The sequence below is a fragment of the Vigna angularis genome, chromosome 6 (assembly GCF_016808095.1).
Source record: "Vigna angularis cultivar LongXiaoDou No.4 chromosome 6, ASM1680809v1, whole genome shotgun sequence".
Classification (NCBI taxonomy): domain Eukaryota; kingdom Viridiplantae; phylum Streptophyta; class Magnoliopsida; order Fabales; family Fabaceae; genus Vigna; species Vigna angularis.
The window spans coordinates 28,582,999-28,599,497 of record NC_068975.1 but is presented as its reverse complement, the minus strand read 5'-3'; the positions used below and the strand labels follow the sequence as shown (position 1 = coordinate 28,599,497).

The following is a 16,499-nucleotide window of genomic DNA, read 5'->3' as shown; positions in this document are numbered from 1 at the left end:
GCTTAATTGGAATTGGTATGACCTTAACCATGCATAAGTTACAATGTTATGATTATTTTGTCTCCCTGTATAGATCTCAGTACATTATGTGAGTAGATCGACAATAGCGATAAAGTCTTCAAAAAATGATTGAGGAATTTCATGAAACGCAATGATCACCTATTTTCAGTCGTTTTTTAAGATTTTCGTTGTTGCTTTTTATGTCATTTCTAAAATTATAAGATAACTTTTTCCAACCACCTTTTTAGAAAAATGTCTTTTTAACAATTTTTTTTGACAACTTTTTTATAATAACGATAGTTTTGACAACTTTTGTATAATAACGGTAGTTTATGATTTATCTGTTTCAAATATATAAACCAATAAAATAATTATACATAATTTGTTATCAAAAAGTTGTTAAAAAAATTATTAAAATATCATGATCCATCTTTTTATATATCATGTATTGAGAAAATTAAAACAGATATAAGTACAAAAACATAAGTTTTTTTTTTAAATGACTTTTTATACCAATTTATCCTTTTTATATTAGTTAAATAGCCAGTGTAAAATAGTTTACATTCTATCTGGGTATAATACATATCCTCCCTCTAACAACCTTAAAAGTAAAAAATGTGATACATAGTAGTGAATGAATCAAGATGTTTATTTGTTAGAAGTTCAATGTAATTCATAGTAGGAGAGTGATTACCTATACATACATAAATATGCAATTAGTGCTACTAATTGACTGAAAGAAATTATGAAATAAATAGTTTTAGAGAAGCTATGATTAGAAATGTAAATTAAAATTGATTTGATTTATTACTTTTTAACAAGTTTCTATTCTTCTATTGTATACGCTACACTTTCAAATACAGATCATAGACATTTAACAGGTCCCACCAAAGCAAGTGCTTCCTTAAGAGCCATCAAGAGATACTCAGAATGATCCTCAATTGAAGCAGCTCCACCATGTTCTGATTGCATTGATCTCAACACTCTACCAACAATCTGACCAAAATGTACATTGTAAGACTTGACAAAGTGGTATGCCAGAGTTATATGACTATAAGCCAACAAATTCTTATATTGTTATTAGGTAGGGGTAATAAAAAATCTGCTACCAGTGTTGCTTAATGCACAGGGATGCAACTAACATCTATGTACATCTAACAACTACATAAATAAATAATTCACCTTCCGTGCGTAGCCACCGTATGCTATACCACCAATCAAAGCATGTGGTGAACCAGATGAGTTTATTGCTGATTCATCATCATGCAAATATTCTAGGAAAAGTTAACCAAAAGCAAGGTATAGTTATAATGAAGTGGAGAAAAAGAGATACAAACTAACAAAATAGGGACACTACCATTAATAGTTGTTTGAAAGAGTCCCTCTTTTTTCAACCCTTCAATTGTGTGAGCATTGGTTCCACCAGCAAGTTGAAGAAAACCTACCATGTTAAGTGTCACTAACATTAACAGAATCTAGAATGGATGTAAGCCTTGAAGGTTTTCAAGGGACCATAAAATGAGTTATAAGTACAAACCAGGAGGCCTTTCTTTTGCCTTAGCCAGTTGAACAGCAAAGGCAATTGATTCCTTTGTTGCTCCTCTCCCAATATCTCCACTCATAGGACGACCATCTAACTTGAGTTTTTGAAAAACAAAGGAGAACTTGTTAACAGAAATATGGAAGAAAATTTGGCTCATAAAAACTTGAGAATGTTCAAAGGCACACCTGCCATAAGTTGAAGCTTTGAAGATTGGGTTTCATGATGGAGAACATATAGTTCATGGAGGATATTGTTGAGTCACCACCATTAGGTAAGCTAACCTGGATTATTTCAATAGTAAATTGGCGATTCAAAGTCCCAATAGCCAAGAGGCTAAGTATTTTTTGAAAATATTAGAACAGATTGGAGGCACCCCTTACAGCTACAAGGTTCAAATACCCTACTGAATCTCCCAGAGCACTCCAGAGTTGTTTGAACAAATTACTCTGTCTATAGAAGGATCAAAGGTCACATAAGGAAATGGATTCAAACAAAAACGTCAAAGAAATAGTGTATCTCAATCATGAAAAGAGAAAGAAAGCCCAGAAGGCTTGGTGAAGGCATTTCGTGAATTGAGAATTATACCTTTTTTACTTGAAGTGCTTGATAAAATTCTAGAAAGATCATTGTGCTATTTGATATTATCAATTTGTATATTACCTTCCACTTGTATGTATCTCCATAGCATCAATGTCATCTCTCTGGATTAGATCAGCAGTTGTAACAGCATCTCTTACATATGTTACCTCTCCTACATCAGTATAAAAGGTACATACAGTTGAAAATCAAATAACATCATTGAGATAGTAACTAAACACAATTGAACTAAATAGTTCAGAGTTAAGAACATATAGTCATAGATGGAACTGGGAAATATCCCACTTATTTTATCATAGGGGCAAACTGGAAGACAGCGACCACAGCCATAGCAGCGTTCTGTTATGACTCCATCCTGCAGGTTATAGCCAATTAAACATTACAACTTTTAAAAACATAGCCGTATGTTCTGAAGAAGTTTGTAAAAGCAAGTTAAAACCTTCAGTACACTTGTTGCTTCAGTATTACATGAAATTCCCGAAGATTTCCCAAGGAATGATATTGCATTAGCAGGGCACACATTTTCACAAGGCCGTGAACAGTCTGCTGGACATTCCTCTGGATCAAATTCTGTTCAGAAGAAACGAATATTCATATGTGTAAGTGATATATTAAGCTTTAAAACCTGATGCATCATATTGAATCTTTGTCATTTGAGAAAAAACTTTCAATACGATGATAATAAAAGATGATCATGCTTTTGTAGTGACATGCCATCATAGTGGCATTCTGACTATCACAACCCTTGTCTCCACGGAACAATATCAGAGGAACAAGTTCTTTGATATACGTTTTTCTTTTTTATATCATAACTCCTGCATGAACATAGCCCTATGGTCAAGATTATGAATATAAAGAGTACAAGTTTTCATTTTAGAGATCAAACTGCCACTTCATCAATGTTGAAGTACATAACCCTCTCACCATATAGTGAGTAGGTAGACTTCAAATTGGAAATTGTTTACTCGTATTCTGAATTTGGATATCATGTGTTCCCTTTCTAACCTTCCTGGATCATTATATAAGGGCTAACTTTAAAAAGACTGACATATTTTTGGTTAAAGCAACAACCAATCAGTCAAGTTATACACCAGAGGTACTGAAATTCAAATATGTAAACTATGTTCTGAATATATGGACTTGCTTACAACAATATATTATGGCCAAGAACAAAATGGGTGTGTTCACCCTGCAAATCTTTTAATTGTAAAACTAATTGAAATGGATCTTGATAATTTAACCACTTGCAAGGTCCTTCAGGCCACAATATTTCTGACACAGGCACCCAATTAAAACTTACCGGCTTTTCGAAAATGAAGATCTTTATCATCATTGACACTGATCATCACCCACGGCCTCCTAACGCACACAATATCTCTTGCAGCTTCAATTCCTTCATTCACAGCACTAACAACTGCTGCATCAGCGGCACAGTCAATGCAGTCAACTGCAACCATTTAATCCAATTTAGACCACTTGACATTCCTAAGAGTTAATAATAAGATCAAGTTTGCATAACTTAAACAATGAGAGAGAAAATATTAGATGAATGCAATTCCTTTTGGTGTTATTCTCCGATCATAAATAAATTTTCCCTAATTCGTGTAAAAACAAGATGAAATGAAACTCTAATTCTGATTAGAATAAAACCAAGAACACATACAGAATTGCATTTAACTTTTGTCCATAATGAAAATCCAAAAGCCATAATTTTGGCAGAGCTGAATCCACTCAAAGAATTTATAATGATGGAAAGCAATGCTCAAGGAAGCTTCAATTGTCCAAAAGAAAAAAAGGGCCACAGCATGCTGATTATCATGAATGTATATATTGTCTGCTATATTACTCTAACCCCAAACAAAAGTCCTTACCTCCAGCAAGAGTGTAAACCAGGCTGAGATTTCTGATATCAACAACATCCTATATATGGAGAGAGAGTGTGTTATTGGAAGTATGAGAAACTCTTTGAGAAACAAAACAGAGTTTGTTTACGTTTACATACCTCAAAGCTTGCACCACAAATGAGCTTGACCCAGTTACCTTTGTGGAGAGAGTGAAGTGGAGAAGATGAAATGGAAGGAAGCACGAGAGCGTTGACTATGCTCTTCAAGTTGTCAGCAGTAGACTTGTTCTTGGTGTTTGCCTCTGGGGTGGAACTGTGCATGCCTGAGTTTGTTAAAGAGAAAGAAGGTGGAACAGGAGTTTTAGTAGAAGCTTCATGATATCTGGTTGAAATATTTGTAGTGCAGAAATATCTGAGAGCCATAATCCCACATCCTGTTTTCATCTCTTGTTTTATAGTGCTCCTGGGAGAGGATAAATCCACAATTTTTCATTTTTTTTTCTTTAAAAAATTTCTCTCTCACATATATCAAAGGTACATGTTTAAGAATTTCCTTAGGAATGTTTAAGCAGTAATTTGATATAGTCAAGAGAAAAAAGAAAACTATTAAGTGCAAAAGTTAAAGGTTAATTGTATCGAATTATTGACCCAATTTAATTTAATTAAATTTTATTTATTAATAGGTTAAATTTAACACAACTTAAACTAATTTATTATGTTATATATAATTTATTTGAATTAATTTTTATAAAAACTATCTTATTTTTTCAAATTAGTTTTTGATACTTAAAAAATGTAACTTTTAATAAAAATAACTTTCTAAAATTTTGACAATTGATGTAACACAATTCAATCTGATTACAAACAAATTAGATTTACCATGAAAATGCGAAAATATAATCTAACCAAACACGATATTATTGTAATGAATGAAGTTATGTCAAACCCGCAAATATCCTAATACAAATAACATGTGAATTAAAGAGTGTTTCATCCTACACTTCTAAGATTTCATCCTCCACCTCTAAAAATTACATTTTTAACCTTCTAACATCTCATCTCATCCTACGTCTCCAACTTTTTCAAAATTTTCATTTCAACTTTAATAAATATTTTTTCATTTTTTTTTCTTATTAAAAGCATTCTTCACCACTTTAATAATAATTTAATTTAACTTAAAATTTAAATATAATTTAATATTTTAATAATTATTAAAATATGATTTATATTATAATAATAATTATATTAAAAACTTAAAAATAAAATAATAAAAATAAAAATAAAAATAATGAAAATAAATAGTAATAATAAATTTTATTTAATATATTAAAATATATTAAAATATTAAATTAAATTAAATAATTATTAAATTTTAATTAAAAATCAAAATTTTAAAAACTTGTTTATCAGATATTAAAATGCATAAAATATGCTAATACTTTTGTTTTTTATTTAAAATTTAACAAATATTGAATTTAAATAAAAATTATAATATTATTTATTATATTTTTATATTTTAATAATTACTAACATATGATTTATATTTTCATAATAGTTTTATTAAAAAGATTAAAATAATAATAACTAAAATAAGAATTATAATAATGAAAATAAAAATAATATTTCATGTATTTAAAAATATTAAATTGTATTAAAATATTAAATTAAATTCAATAATTATTAAAATTTAATAAAAAAACAAAATTTTGAAAAGATACGATGATCGGATATAGATATCTGATAAGTAATGGTTCACATATCCATATCCGATGAATAATTGTTTTTAAAAATTTATTTTTTATTTAAAATTTAATAATTATTTAATTTAATTTAAGATTTTAATATAATTTAATATATTTAAATATTTTATTTAATATAATTTTATTTTTATTTTTATTATTTTTATTTTTATTATTTTATTTTTATACTTTTAATATAACTAATATTTTATAATATAAATCATATTTTTATAATTATTAAAATATAAAATTATATTAAATAATATTTGAATTTTAAATTTAATTATTATTACGGTGTTGTAAAGTGTTTTTAATAAGAAAAAGAAGGAAATAAAAATATATTTTTTAAAGTTAAAATTAAAATTTTTGAAAAAGTTTGAGGTGCAAGACAAGGATAAGATGTTAGAAGGTTAAAAATATAATTTTTGAAAGTGAAGGATGAGATCTTGAAATGGAAGTGTAGAATGAAACACTCTGAATTAAATATTTAAAGAAAAAAATAAAGCATCCAGAAAGAACGTTTGATATAGAGAAAAAAAAATATTACTTTGGGCGGTCAAATTTGAATAATTATTTGATAATTAATTACAATTTTTTTATATAAAATTATAATTCTAAAGCATACCCTTGTAAATGAAAAAAAGTATATATATTTGTGAAATAGGTAGTTATTTGTTGATGAAAAAAATTGCACAGTCGAAATATTTTTTATCTAAATATGGAGTGGATGGTAATTGACATAAGAAGCTCTAACATGGATGAGTAGTTTCAACTTTCAATATCTTTATTTTATTGTATATTTTTTACACAATTATTTCAGTGTATATAATAATTAATGTTTAATGTAATTGAATTTCAATCTTCTCATAATGCTGACTATAGCGGAATGGTGCATAAAAGATAAAATTAAAATTAAGTTATTGCTTCCTCCACCCTAAATCTCTTTCAGTACCGTGTCATTTAGGATTTGATTTTTGAAAACACATTAAAGTAAATTTGAAAATGTTTTTCTGAAAGACAATCCCGCCATTAGGGAAGTACTTTTTAGGAAATTTTTGATGGGGGTGTAAGAAGAAATTTGATAAATTTAAAAAAAGTTATTGCTCCTTGCTTTGATATGGGCCAGAATTAGGAAAATAAATCGAGTGTCGCTTCCTCTACTATCCCAGGTGTTTCTGCGTCTCTTCACTTTTTTCTTTTATTCCAAAACTACTCTATATCTCTCTATTATTTTTTTTATTTCAAAAATACCCTACACCTCTCCACTATCCTCAACAATCTTTCTCTTTATTAATGAAGTATTCATATGACTTAGATTTAAACTTGTAATATATTGAAAAATATAAAATTCAGAGGAAACTTCAATATTAGTGCTTCTACCACTTCCATTTTATAAACTTAAAAGTTAGATGCTAATATAAAATAATAAACATAATAATATTAATAGTAAATAATATATTATTATTATTATTATATACTAACTTTATAATGACGAAGAACTAAATAAATTTCAAATCTTTAACAAATAACTTTTCTTTTATATTTTAAGTATTTAATAATATTTTTATATTATTTATCTAAAAAAATAAATACTTTATTCAAGTTATTTGAGTCAAACATGTCAGTAAGTTAAAACATAATATAATGTTAAAATTTATAGATATTAAATGTAAAAAAAACACATACATATATATAAACATTTTTCTAGAAATTTAGAACAAAATTTTACTATTTATTAAGTAATTTGAAGAAAACAAAAATATTGAACAGTGAAAATAAGATTGAATCAAACTTATTTAAGGAAAAGTGTAAATAAAATTTTGCAATATATCACAAGTTTAAGTGTAAACCATGTGAATGCTCCATTAATGTGGGGAGAGAAAGAGAAAGATTGTTGAATATAGTGGAGAGGTATATGATATTTTTGGAATAAAAGAAAATAGTAAAAAGGTGTAAAGTATTTTTGGAATAAAAAAAAATAGTGGAGAGGTGCAGGAGCACTTGGAGTGGTGGATGAAGCAACACCCAAATAAACCACCTTTCCCTTTAGGCCCAATTGTTATGAAACATGAAAACTAAAAAACTAAATTATATTTTCATGCAACCCAATTGTGATGCAAAAAGAGAGACAATCACACTGACCGTGAGTGTATCGGCTGCACAAAGTTCAGATGAATGCCTTATAGTAGTACAACTTAAAAGTAATCAATCTACTCATTTCGTCCTTCAATTATATGTAATTGTTTTTGTTTAAATTAATTTAAAATTTATTAAAATACATGCATTTTTTTATTACAATGATGAACTGACTTCAGAAATTACTTAAATAAAAGTAATTTAAATACATGCATTTTTTTTATTAAAAGAAATTTTTTTATTACAATGAGGAACATGCATTTTCTAGATATCTAGTATATAATGTCATTCATGGTCAAAACACACGTGAACAAATTAATTATAATTATACTTTTTTTTTTTCAAAACTATAAAATCTCCAAATATTATTTAAATAAAAGTCAAATTGATACCTAATAATTAATTTTAATATGAAGAAGGGTTAAATATGTTTTTGGTCCCTAAACTATCAAACAAATTTGTTTTTAGTCTCTCTTTCAAAGTAAGGTACATTTTAGTCCTACTCCTTAAGGAAACCTTAATTTTTGATCCTCCAAAACTAACACAGTTTAAAACAGCTGATGTGGCTAACGTCTGGCCACGTGTGTTCACAGTTTTCCTTCGTATCTCTTGCCACGTTGGTATTTTTTAATGCAAAGTGAGAATATTGGTTTATTAGGTTGATTGGTAAAGTTAGCTTCAAAGTGTGTTGTGAAGGGTGAAGAGCAAAGACGAGATCATCATTTAAGGTGGAAAGGAGGTTGAAGAGCAAAAGGTTGAATTTTATCTTCTTGAACATTGATGTACTTGGTCACGTAAGTTGATAGTTCTCTTTCATGTGAATAAATGGATGGATTTGGGATATAGGGTTTTGGTTGGGAATAAAGGGATCTTTCTTGATTTACTTTCGAAATCACTGTTGAAGGGAAATGAAAGCTGACAGTGGAGGGACTGGTTACACGCGAAGGAGCATTGGTTCAGGAATGTCCCAAACATGTGGATCCTTCTCTCACTTAGCTTCAAAAATGTGTGGTTGTGGGGAAAGATTGTTGGTGTTGAAGACAACTACATTGAAGAACAAAGGGAGACTATTTTATAGATGTAGAAATTGGGCAGTAAGTGACAAAAAATGCTTAACTTATTGTGATGAAGTTTGTATTACTGATTTGTAATTTCTTTTGCAGAGTAATGCAAGTTGTAACTACTTTGAATGGGTTGATGAAGGACATTATGAAAATGAAGGAAGCTTACAAAGGAAGAGTGAAGAAGTTGAAGTCTGTATGGAAAAGGTTGTATTGGATCTAAGGAAGAAGAAGGATAAGTTGAAGAGGAAATTAGAGCAGGAGAGGAAAAATTTCAAAATGATGTTGGTGTTCTTTGTATTGTCATGGGTATTGACAGTGATGTTATGTATTATGTTTGTGTTCAAGATAAATTGTAATTAGATTGGTAATGTTGTGATGTAGCAGAACTTTGAAGTTGAGTTCAATTATGACATTATGTTTGTGTTATGTGCATTTGTATCAAGATTATTGCTGTGATTTGAAATAAATGAGTTTTAACATATAATTGGTGGTGTATCAGTAAAGAAGATTTTCAATTTTGAAATGTGAACTTGGAATTGCTTCAAGATAATTTTCCCAAGCCACTTAGCGAAATAAATATGGAAGCTGTCAAAGGATTTCTAAGACAACAGTTTTAAGCTGTTGGAATAACAGAAAATGAAAATGGTACAAAGCCTTCTTCTTGTTCCAACTGCAACCCCTTTTCACTTCATATGAGCCTAGCTTAGTAGGTATAACTTTGTGGTTGTGAATGCACCAAAACAGATGTCACAGTAGCTCAAACACACTGTAGCAAGAATGCACCAAACCAGAATTAACACAAAAAAACACTGATTCAGCAGCTTTTTCAGTAAAAAGTAGGCTTAAAATTGGTGGTCTAGGTAGTCAAAATGCAGAGGATAATTACAAATCAAATTGTCTTTATCTTAACATGTTTAATTCATGAAAATAAACTTTTTTGCACTGCTTTTTCTGATAAAATCACAGTATCTCAAAATTTGACTTGTCAAACCTCTTATTCCTTCAAAATAGCCAACTGTACCACCCAATTTTAAGCACACAAATTGGAATAGACTTTGATGACTGAAATTAAGTGTATGACAACATTTGAAATATGAGAAAGACACTAGAACCACAGATATAAGATGTTCAACAATGATTAAATGCTGCATAGATGGTAAGTTGTTTTCAAGTTGAGAAATGAACTTCAGAATTCAACTTGAGAATAGGCCAAAGATATGACTAAATGAACAGTGATTACAACTTTTAAACATCAATTTAAAGTTGTTAAAGGTCCCAAATAGCACAAAAACATCATTAACCCAGATTAGACCTTAGGATGGGAAATTATGTAGTAAAATAGTTGATGACAGGAGGAAAATGAGGTGTGAATGAATGAAAGGATTAGGCACTATTAAAAATGACTCAAAGAAGTTTGAATGCACAAAAATAACCTACAATTATAAGGCTTACTATCACCAAACTGAAAACACAACAATGAAAGACTGATTCTGGAATCACACAGAATGAACATGGTGCAACAGAGAGGTGTGTGGACTGTGATGTATTTAAGTTGAAGAGAGGTGTGTGGACTGTGATGTATAAAAACTCAACAACAAAAAAGTAATTGTAGTGGTCCCTGAACATTAAAACAAAACATTGCATTGAATAATATAAAGTGATACAAAAAGTGGTCCCAACCTACTTCAATTAACACTGCATGTGCTACTACAGGACAAAAAAGTGGTCCAAAATAATGTGGCCACTACAAATGGTCTGTCTAAGTGGGTCACATTCAGTACATTATATATTTCTTTACAAAAAGTCACATGGCTACACTACAATTTCAATCAATTGCTACTAGCTTGAGATCCTATTTTTGTGCAGCCAGTCTTGCAGATGATATTCTTTCCCTCCAGTTTGTGATGTTGATGCAGCCCCTGCTTCTGTCCCAGCTCCCATTGTTGATGTTGTTGGACCTTGTGTTTTTGATGCAGCCCCTGCATCTGTACCAGCTCCCCTTCCTGATGTTCTTCGACCTTATGAGCTTGATGCAGCCCCTCCATGTGTTGCAGCTACCCTCCTTGATGGTCCAGCAGTTGATGTTTGTCTTCTTGATGTTCCTCCAAATGATCTTGCAATTGTTGTAGATGTTCTTCCAGATGCTTCCCTTGTGTTCTGTGAAAGGAGTAAGGTACTTAGAATTGAAATACTTGTAAATTAATGAAAATGTAAATAACATCAGGATGAATAATTACCTTGCTTTTCTTCCCCTTTCTACAACTTCTTACATTGTGTCCATATTCATTACACCTGCTACACTTCATACCAATATTTTTCTTGGACAACTTTGAATGGTTAACATATTCATCAGCTTGTCGTCTTCTTAATTTTTTTGGCCTCCCAGGAGGTGTTTTATAAGTGGGTGGTAGTAGTGGTTCAGAGTCAGATGTAGGTCAAAGTTGTTGTCCATTGATAGGAATTATAATAGGTGCATAACAAGTTTGATAAGCATCTTTCTTGTAATAAGGATGAACATAACGTTATGAGTTTTCTAATTTGTAATGAATGGCAGCAACAACATGTCTACAAGGTATTCCTACAAAATCCAAAAAGTAACAAGTACAAGTGTGATTACTTAGATCAACTACAAACTTCTTCATTGTAAAGCCATGAGTAGCTTCAAATTGTGAACCCCCTGCCCAAACTGGAAGCCAATTCCCACTCTTTTCAACTTCCCTATGCAGCCTTTTTCTCGGTTTAGGCATAACATCACCAGAATATGTGTTAACTTTTTCCCTAAGTGTTGCAAACCTACTCATAATGTATGACCTAATATATTCCATCATTATAATTATAGGTTTGTCTCTTGCTAGTAAAATGGTACTATTAAATGACTCCGACAAGTTATTCATCAACACATCACATATAGGATAAGCATTAAAAGCATGTTTACACCAAGATTTAGTTGGTATTGTCATTAACCAATTATAAGCATCAATATTCACATTCTTTAACTCACCCTTTTTTTTCCCATTCTTGAAAGTATGTTTCCTTGGCAGCCCCCATCATAAGGTCTCTAATGAGTAGGCCTTCACCAAATTTCTTCTTGTAGTTGTTGTACAAATGCCTTAAACACAACCTATGCTCTACCCCATTCAAGATCTCTTCAAATATTGTCATTAATCCCTACAACCAAATGACATCATCCATTAGTACATAATCAAATGAAATTTGAAACGAAAGTAAATTTTCAGGTTACCTTTTGCTGATCCGAAATAAAGATCCAGCGTTGGCAATCTATGCCCTCAATATCATCAAGCAGCAGTGTCAAAAACCACCTTCATGTCTCTTTGCATTCATTTTCTACCACAACAAAAGCTAGTGGGAAATATTGGTCATTAGGGTCTCTTCCTACGGCCACTAACAACTAACCTACATATGTTGTCTTCAAAAAACAACCATCTACCCCAATGAATGGTCTGCAACTACCTAAAAACCCCTCATTACAACCATCTAAACACATGTAAAATGACCCAAACCTTGGTGGCAAAGTGGGTTGGGGTTGATTGACCTTAATTTTGAAGGTTCCAGCCTTCACTCTTACTAATTCAGCCACATAATCATAAAGACGACCATATTGTCGTTCTTCATCACCCATTAAAGAATCCATTACAATTTTCTTTGCTCTTCCAGCCTTCCAATGAGTTATTCCAACATTATATGACTTTTTGATTTCATCTATGATTTGGATGACTATCATGCCTCCTACATTTACAAATCTATCTACCAACCAATACTTGTGCAATCCATTGCACACTAACACTTTTGTTACCAAAAACCCTTCCACACTTATGCCCAACTAGAGTTTTCACTCTAAAAGTTTGGTTACCTCCTACCTTGCTAGCCATAATTACAAAACCACATCCCTTTTTACAAACTGCCCTCACTCTCCTCAAATCATTCTTCACAAACTTCACTTCTTTTCCATTTAAAACGCTATGCTCCTGTAGGGCACTTTTAAAATCTTTGAAAGACTTAAACTCCATCCCCAATTTAAATTTGAAACTCTTGGTCATATCATCTGCTCTATACTTTGGAAACTACCTCTTATTCTCACTCACAGCCTCATCACTATCTACATTTGAAGACAACTCATCTGTATTGCAATCTTCATTTATCTCATGCTCTCCAACTTCTTCATTAATCATAAATGACCCTTCATTACCTTGGATTCTTCTCCTAACAGTTTTCTTTTTCTTTTTCATTCTACTTCACCTATCCAAAATAGGATTAATATTTCTTCTCTCTTCCTCCATCCCAAACCCATCATCATCATTTGTCATTCTTTCCTCTTCATTGTCATCCACATTTTCCAACACTTCGCCCTCAACCACACTGCCCTCTTACTCTTGCTCTTCCTCTTCATCTTCCTCTTGTTGTTCCTCTTCCTCATGAACATAAGGTTGTTCCTCACCCCTCTCTACATTTTCTCCCTCAACATTCCCCTCTTCCTCTTCGTCATCCATTAGGATGTCTTCTACATTCCACATTCCCCTCCACCCCACCAACATATATATCTTCTTCATCCACTGCGTCACCTTCTTCAACAACATAACCATGTTGTTCTTTCACAATAACCTCTTCCTCCATCTCTTATATGTGAACTTCATGTGCCTCTTCACCAAAAGTAAGAAAGTTAATTTCAATTGGTTGACTGGGTTGAAGACGTTGGACATAGATTTCAACCTCATCGTTATTTTCCTCTGCATATACAGCCAACAACATTGCTTCATTGTCATCTTTGAGTGTTCTAAGGTTGTTCATGGCCTTTTGTTTCGACCCCTTCCACCATAGCTTGAAGCCTGCATCATACTTGAATTCTTTAACAAATCCCACTGCTTCAAAGTAAGACCACATGTCGAGATCAATCCCTTTTATAACATGTATTTCTCCTCCCACATATTCTACTTCCTTATTCTTCATGAACTTCCCCATATGATGCAGAGAAACGTCAAAAACCATTTCTTCCTACATGGTAAAATGAAAAATTTACACATACAATTCACATCAAACAAGCAACAGTAAACCAAAACTAGATAATTACCTTCTTCTTCGAATCGCCTTTCTTTGACACACAATGCACACACTGGACCCACAACAATCGCGAAAGCAAATTGAGGGAAGGAACACGAACCCTAACTAGCTTCAAGAGAGTTGTTACTAATTTTAAGTGTAAGAACCCCAATTTCATTCGCGTATAAAAATCCCTAATTTTCTAAGTACAACAATCCTAATTTCATTCGTGTAAAAAAATCACTTAACACATGTCATCAAACATGCAATCACACGTGGCAAGAGATACGAAGGAAAGTTGTGAACACACGTGGCCAGACGTTAGCCACAACTGCTGGTTTTAAATGGTGTTAGTTTTTGAGGACCAAAAATTAAGGTTTCCTTAAGGAGGAGGACGAAAATGTACCTTACTTTAAAAGAGGGACTAAAAACAAATTCGCTTGATAGTTTAGGGACTAAAAACATAATTAATCCTATGAAGAATATTATTTTAAAGTGAAAGATATAAGATAAAATCATGTTTTTTCTCTACTGCACACATTAAGAAATAATTAATTTAAGTCCTTTCAAATAAAGAAGGATGTATTTTCTTTTTCATATGTTACACTTATAAATTCTCATTTCAAATTATATTTTATTTATTCATTCATTATGCATATCGACACACACATATATATTTATATTTTTCTTTAAATAATTTTTCAAAATAATTTTCTTACAATATTTTAAAGGTTTAATCCTTTCGGACATCCCTATTTGTGTAGGTTTGTCTCAAATAGATCTTCGTATTCTAAATGATCTCAATTAGGTACCTTATTATGTAAAATTGAATCAATTTGGGTCTTGTCGTTAATTACGCTGAGCGACGTTAAAAATTATGGCTCGTGGCTTGGTGACTTAACAAATTTTATTCATGTGGCAGCATTTGGACACCTGAGCTGGATTTTATTTATTTATAATTTTAAAAAACTTTATTTTAATAAAAACACAACATTTTACTTAGGGAAAACTGATTAAAAGTTAGGGATTAGTGGTTTGATTGTTGAGTGCATAGATTGGGAAAATTAAAAAAAATAGGGTTTTTTTGGCTTGGTTGTTGTGGTTGGAAATTGGGGATTTCTTCTCTAGGTTTCTTCTTGTAGGTTCGGGTTGTTGATGGTTGAGAAGCGCGAAGATGAAGGTTGATGGAGGCAGGTTGCACGACGGTGGCAAGGAAGGTTGCGCTAGGGTTCGAACCCTTGCCTCTCTTCGCGATAGGGTTTTGCCTCTTCTCCTCGCGGCGCTGCTGATGCTCTGTGGTGGCAAGATGAAGGTTCGAATGGTTGGCTGGGTTCGCGTTAGTATTGGTGGCAGTGAGGAGCAAGAATGTAGAGGTTGTCATGATGGTGATTTAGGTTTTTAGGGTTCTTTCAGTTTAGAATTTTTCTGTGAGTTTCAGGGGTGGAATCATGGTGGTTATGTTGGAGAAGATGAAGATTCATGGTAGTGATGTAGGTGGCGGGTAAAGGTGATTAGAGAACGGTGAAGATGCGATTTACTTCATTTGGGTTTCGAATAGGTTTTCGGAACAATGGTTGTAGATTCTCGCATTGAGTCGCGTTGAGTGGCGCAATTCTTACGGCGACAACAACCTGAAAAGGGCTTTGCAGCACGACAGCGGTGGTAGTGGCCTTGTGGCGGCGTGTGCGTGGTGGTGGTGCGAGGCAGTGGCGGCGATGAAGGATGACAATGTTGTGGTTTTGTCAAGGCTTGGTTGTTGTGGTTTCCCAAATTTCCCCAATCTGGCACGCACTCAACAATCAAACCACTAATCATAACTTTTAATCAGTTTTCCTTAACTAAACGTTGAGTTTTGATTAAAATAATTTTTTTTAAACTGTAAATAAATAAAATCCAGCTCAGGTGTTGAAATGCTGCCACGTGAATAAAATTTGCCCAGTCACCAAGCCATCAACCACAATTTTTAACGTCGTCCAGCGTAATTAACGACGAGACCCAAATTGATTCAATTTTACACAATAAAGGACCTAACTGAGACCATTTAGAATATGAGGACCTATTTGAGACAAACCTACACATATAGGGATGTCCGAAAGAATTAAACCTATTCTAAATATAGATATTTTTCACACCAAATTCTAAGTTATAAAAAACTCCGTCAATTTTCACCTTCTAATATCTTTTTCATGTGAATCAAATATTAATATAGTAAAATAATCTTTTGTCTAATCTCAATGTATGATTTACAACCTTTCAACATATTTTCTCTTTGAAAACGATTATATTTATATTATAAAGACATCATATCAACAATTTAGAATAGATTATAGGCTTCACACACAAAAGTACTAGATTATGGTTACATCTCTAACTCTATTTGATCACACACACATAACCAGTAGATTATGGCTCTATCTCAGACTTTACTCGATCTCACATATCATAAACCATACATTTCTATCTCAAAAAATTAATTCAACTCATCACTTCCAAACAAGATCATCAAGCATAATCATTTGTCG

At 31.8% G+C, this 16,499-nt stretch overlaps 1 protein-coding gene across 3 annotated transcripts; it reads right to left on the bottom strand.

The window, feature by feature from the left end:
* Positions 1-745: 745 nt before the first annotated feature.
* On the bottom strand, positions 746-4,392 carry LOC108342585 (uncharacterized). 3 transcript variants are annotated; one of them, XM_017580376.2, is made up of 12 exons: positions 4,143-4,392; positions 4,012-4,060; positions 3,441-3,587; positions 2,580-2,710; positions 2,426-2,495; positions 2,204-2,294; positions 1,924-1,993; positions 1,729-1,824; positions 1,538-1,637; positions 1,358-1,441; positions 1,183-1,250; positions 746-996 (listed from the first exon to the last, which is right to left on the bottom strand). In XM_017580376.2, the coding sequence occupies exons 1-12, from the start codon at positions 4,302-4,304 to the stop codon at positions 865-867; spliced, it is 1,200 nt and encodes a 399-aa protein (XP_017435865.1). In that variant the 5' UTR covers positions 4,305-4,392; the 3' UTR covers positions 746-864. The 3 variants fall into 3 exon arrangements, with proteins under 3 accessions (XP_017435865.1, XP_017435864.1, XP_052735218.1); XM_017580375.2 differs by having other exon boundaries at positions 748-996; positions 1,183-1,274; XM_052879258.1 differs by lacking the exon at positions 1,183-1,250 and having other exon boundaries at positions 854-996.
* Positions 4,393-16,499: the final 12,107 nt, after the last annotated feature.

Excerpts from the sequence above, each read along its gene's own strand:
- LOC108342585 (XM_017580375.2), bottom strand. The coding sequence starts at position 4,304 with ATGCACAGTTCCACCCCAGAGGCAAACACCAAGAACAAGTCTACTGCT. Across the intron at positions 4,061-4,142 it reads TTTGTGGTGCAAGCTTTGAG|GATGTTGTTGATATCAGAAA; the intron begins GTATGTAAACGT and ends CTCCATATATAG. Across the intron at positions 2,295-2,425 it reads TTGCCCCTATGATAAAATAA|GAGAGGTAACATATGTAAGA; the intron begins GTGGGATATTTC and ends ATACTGATGTAG.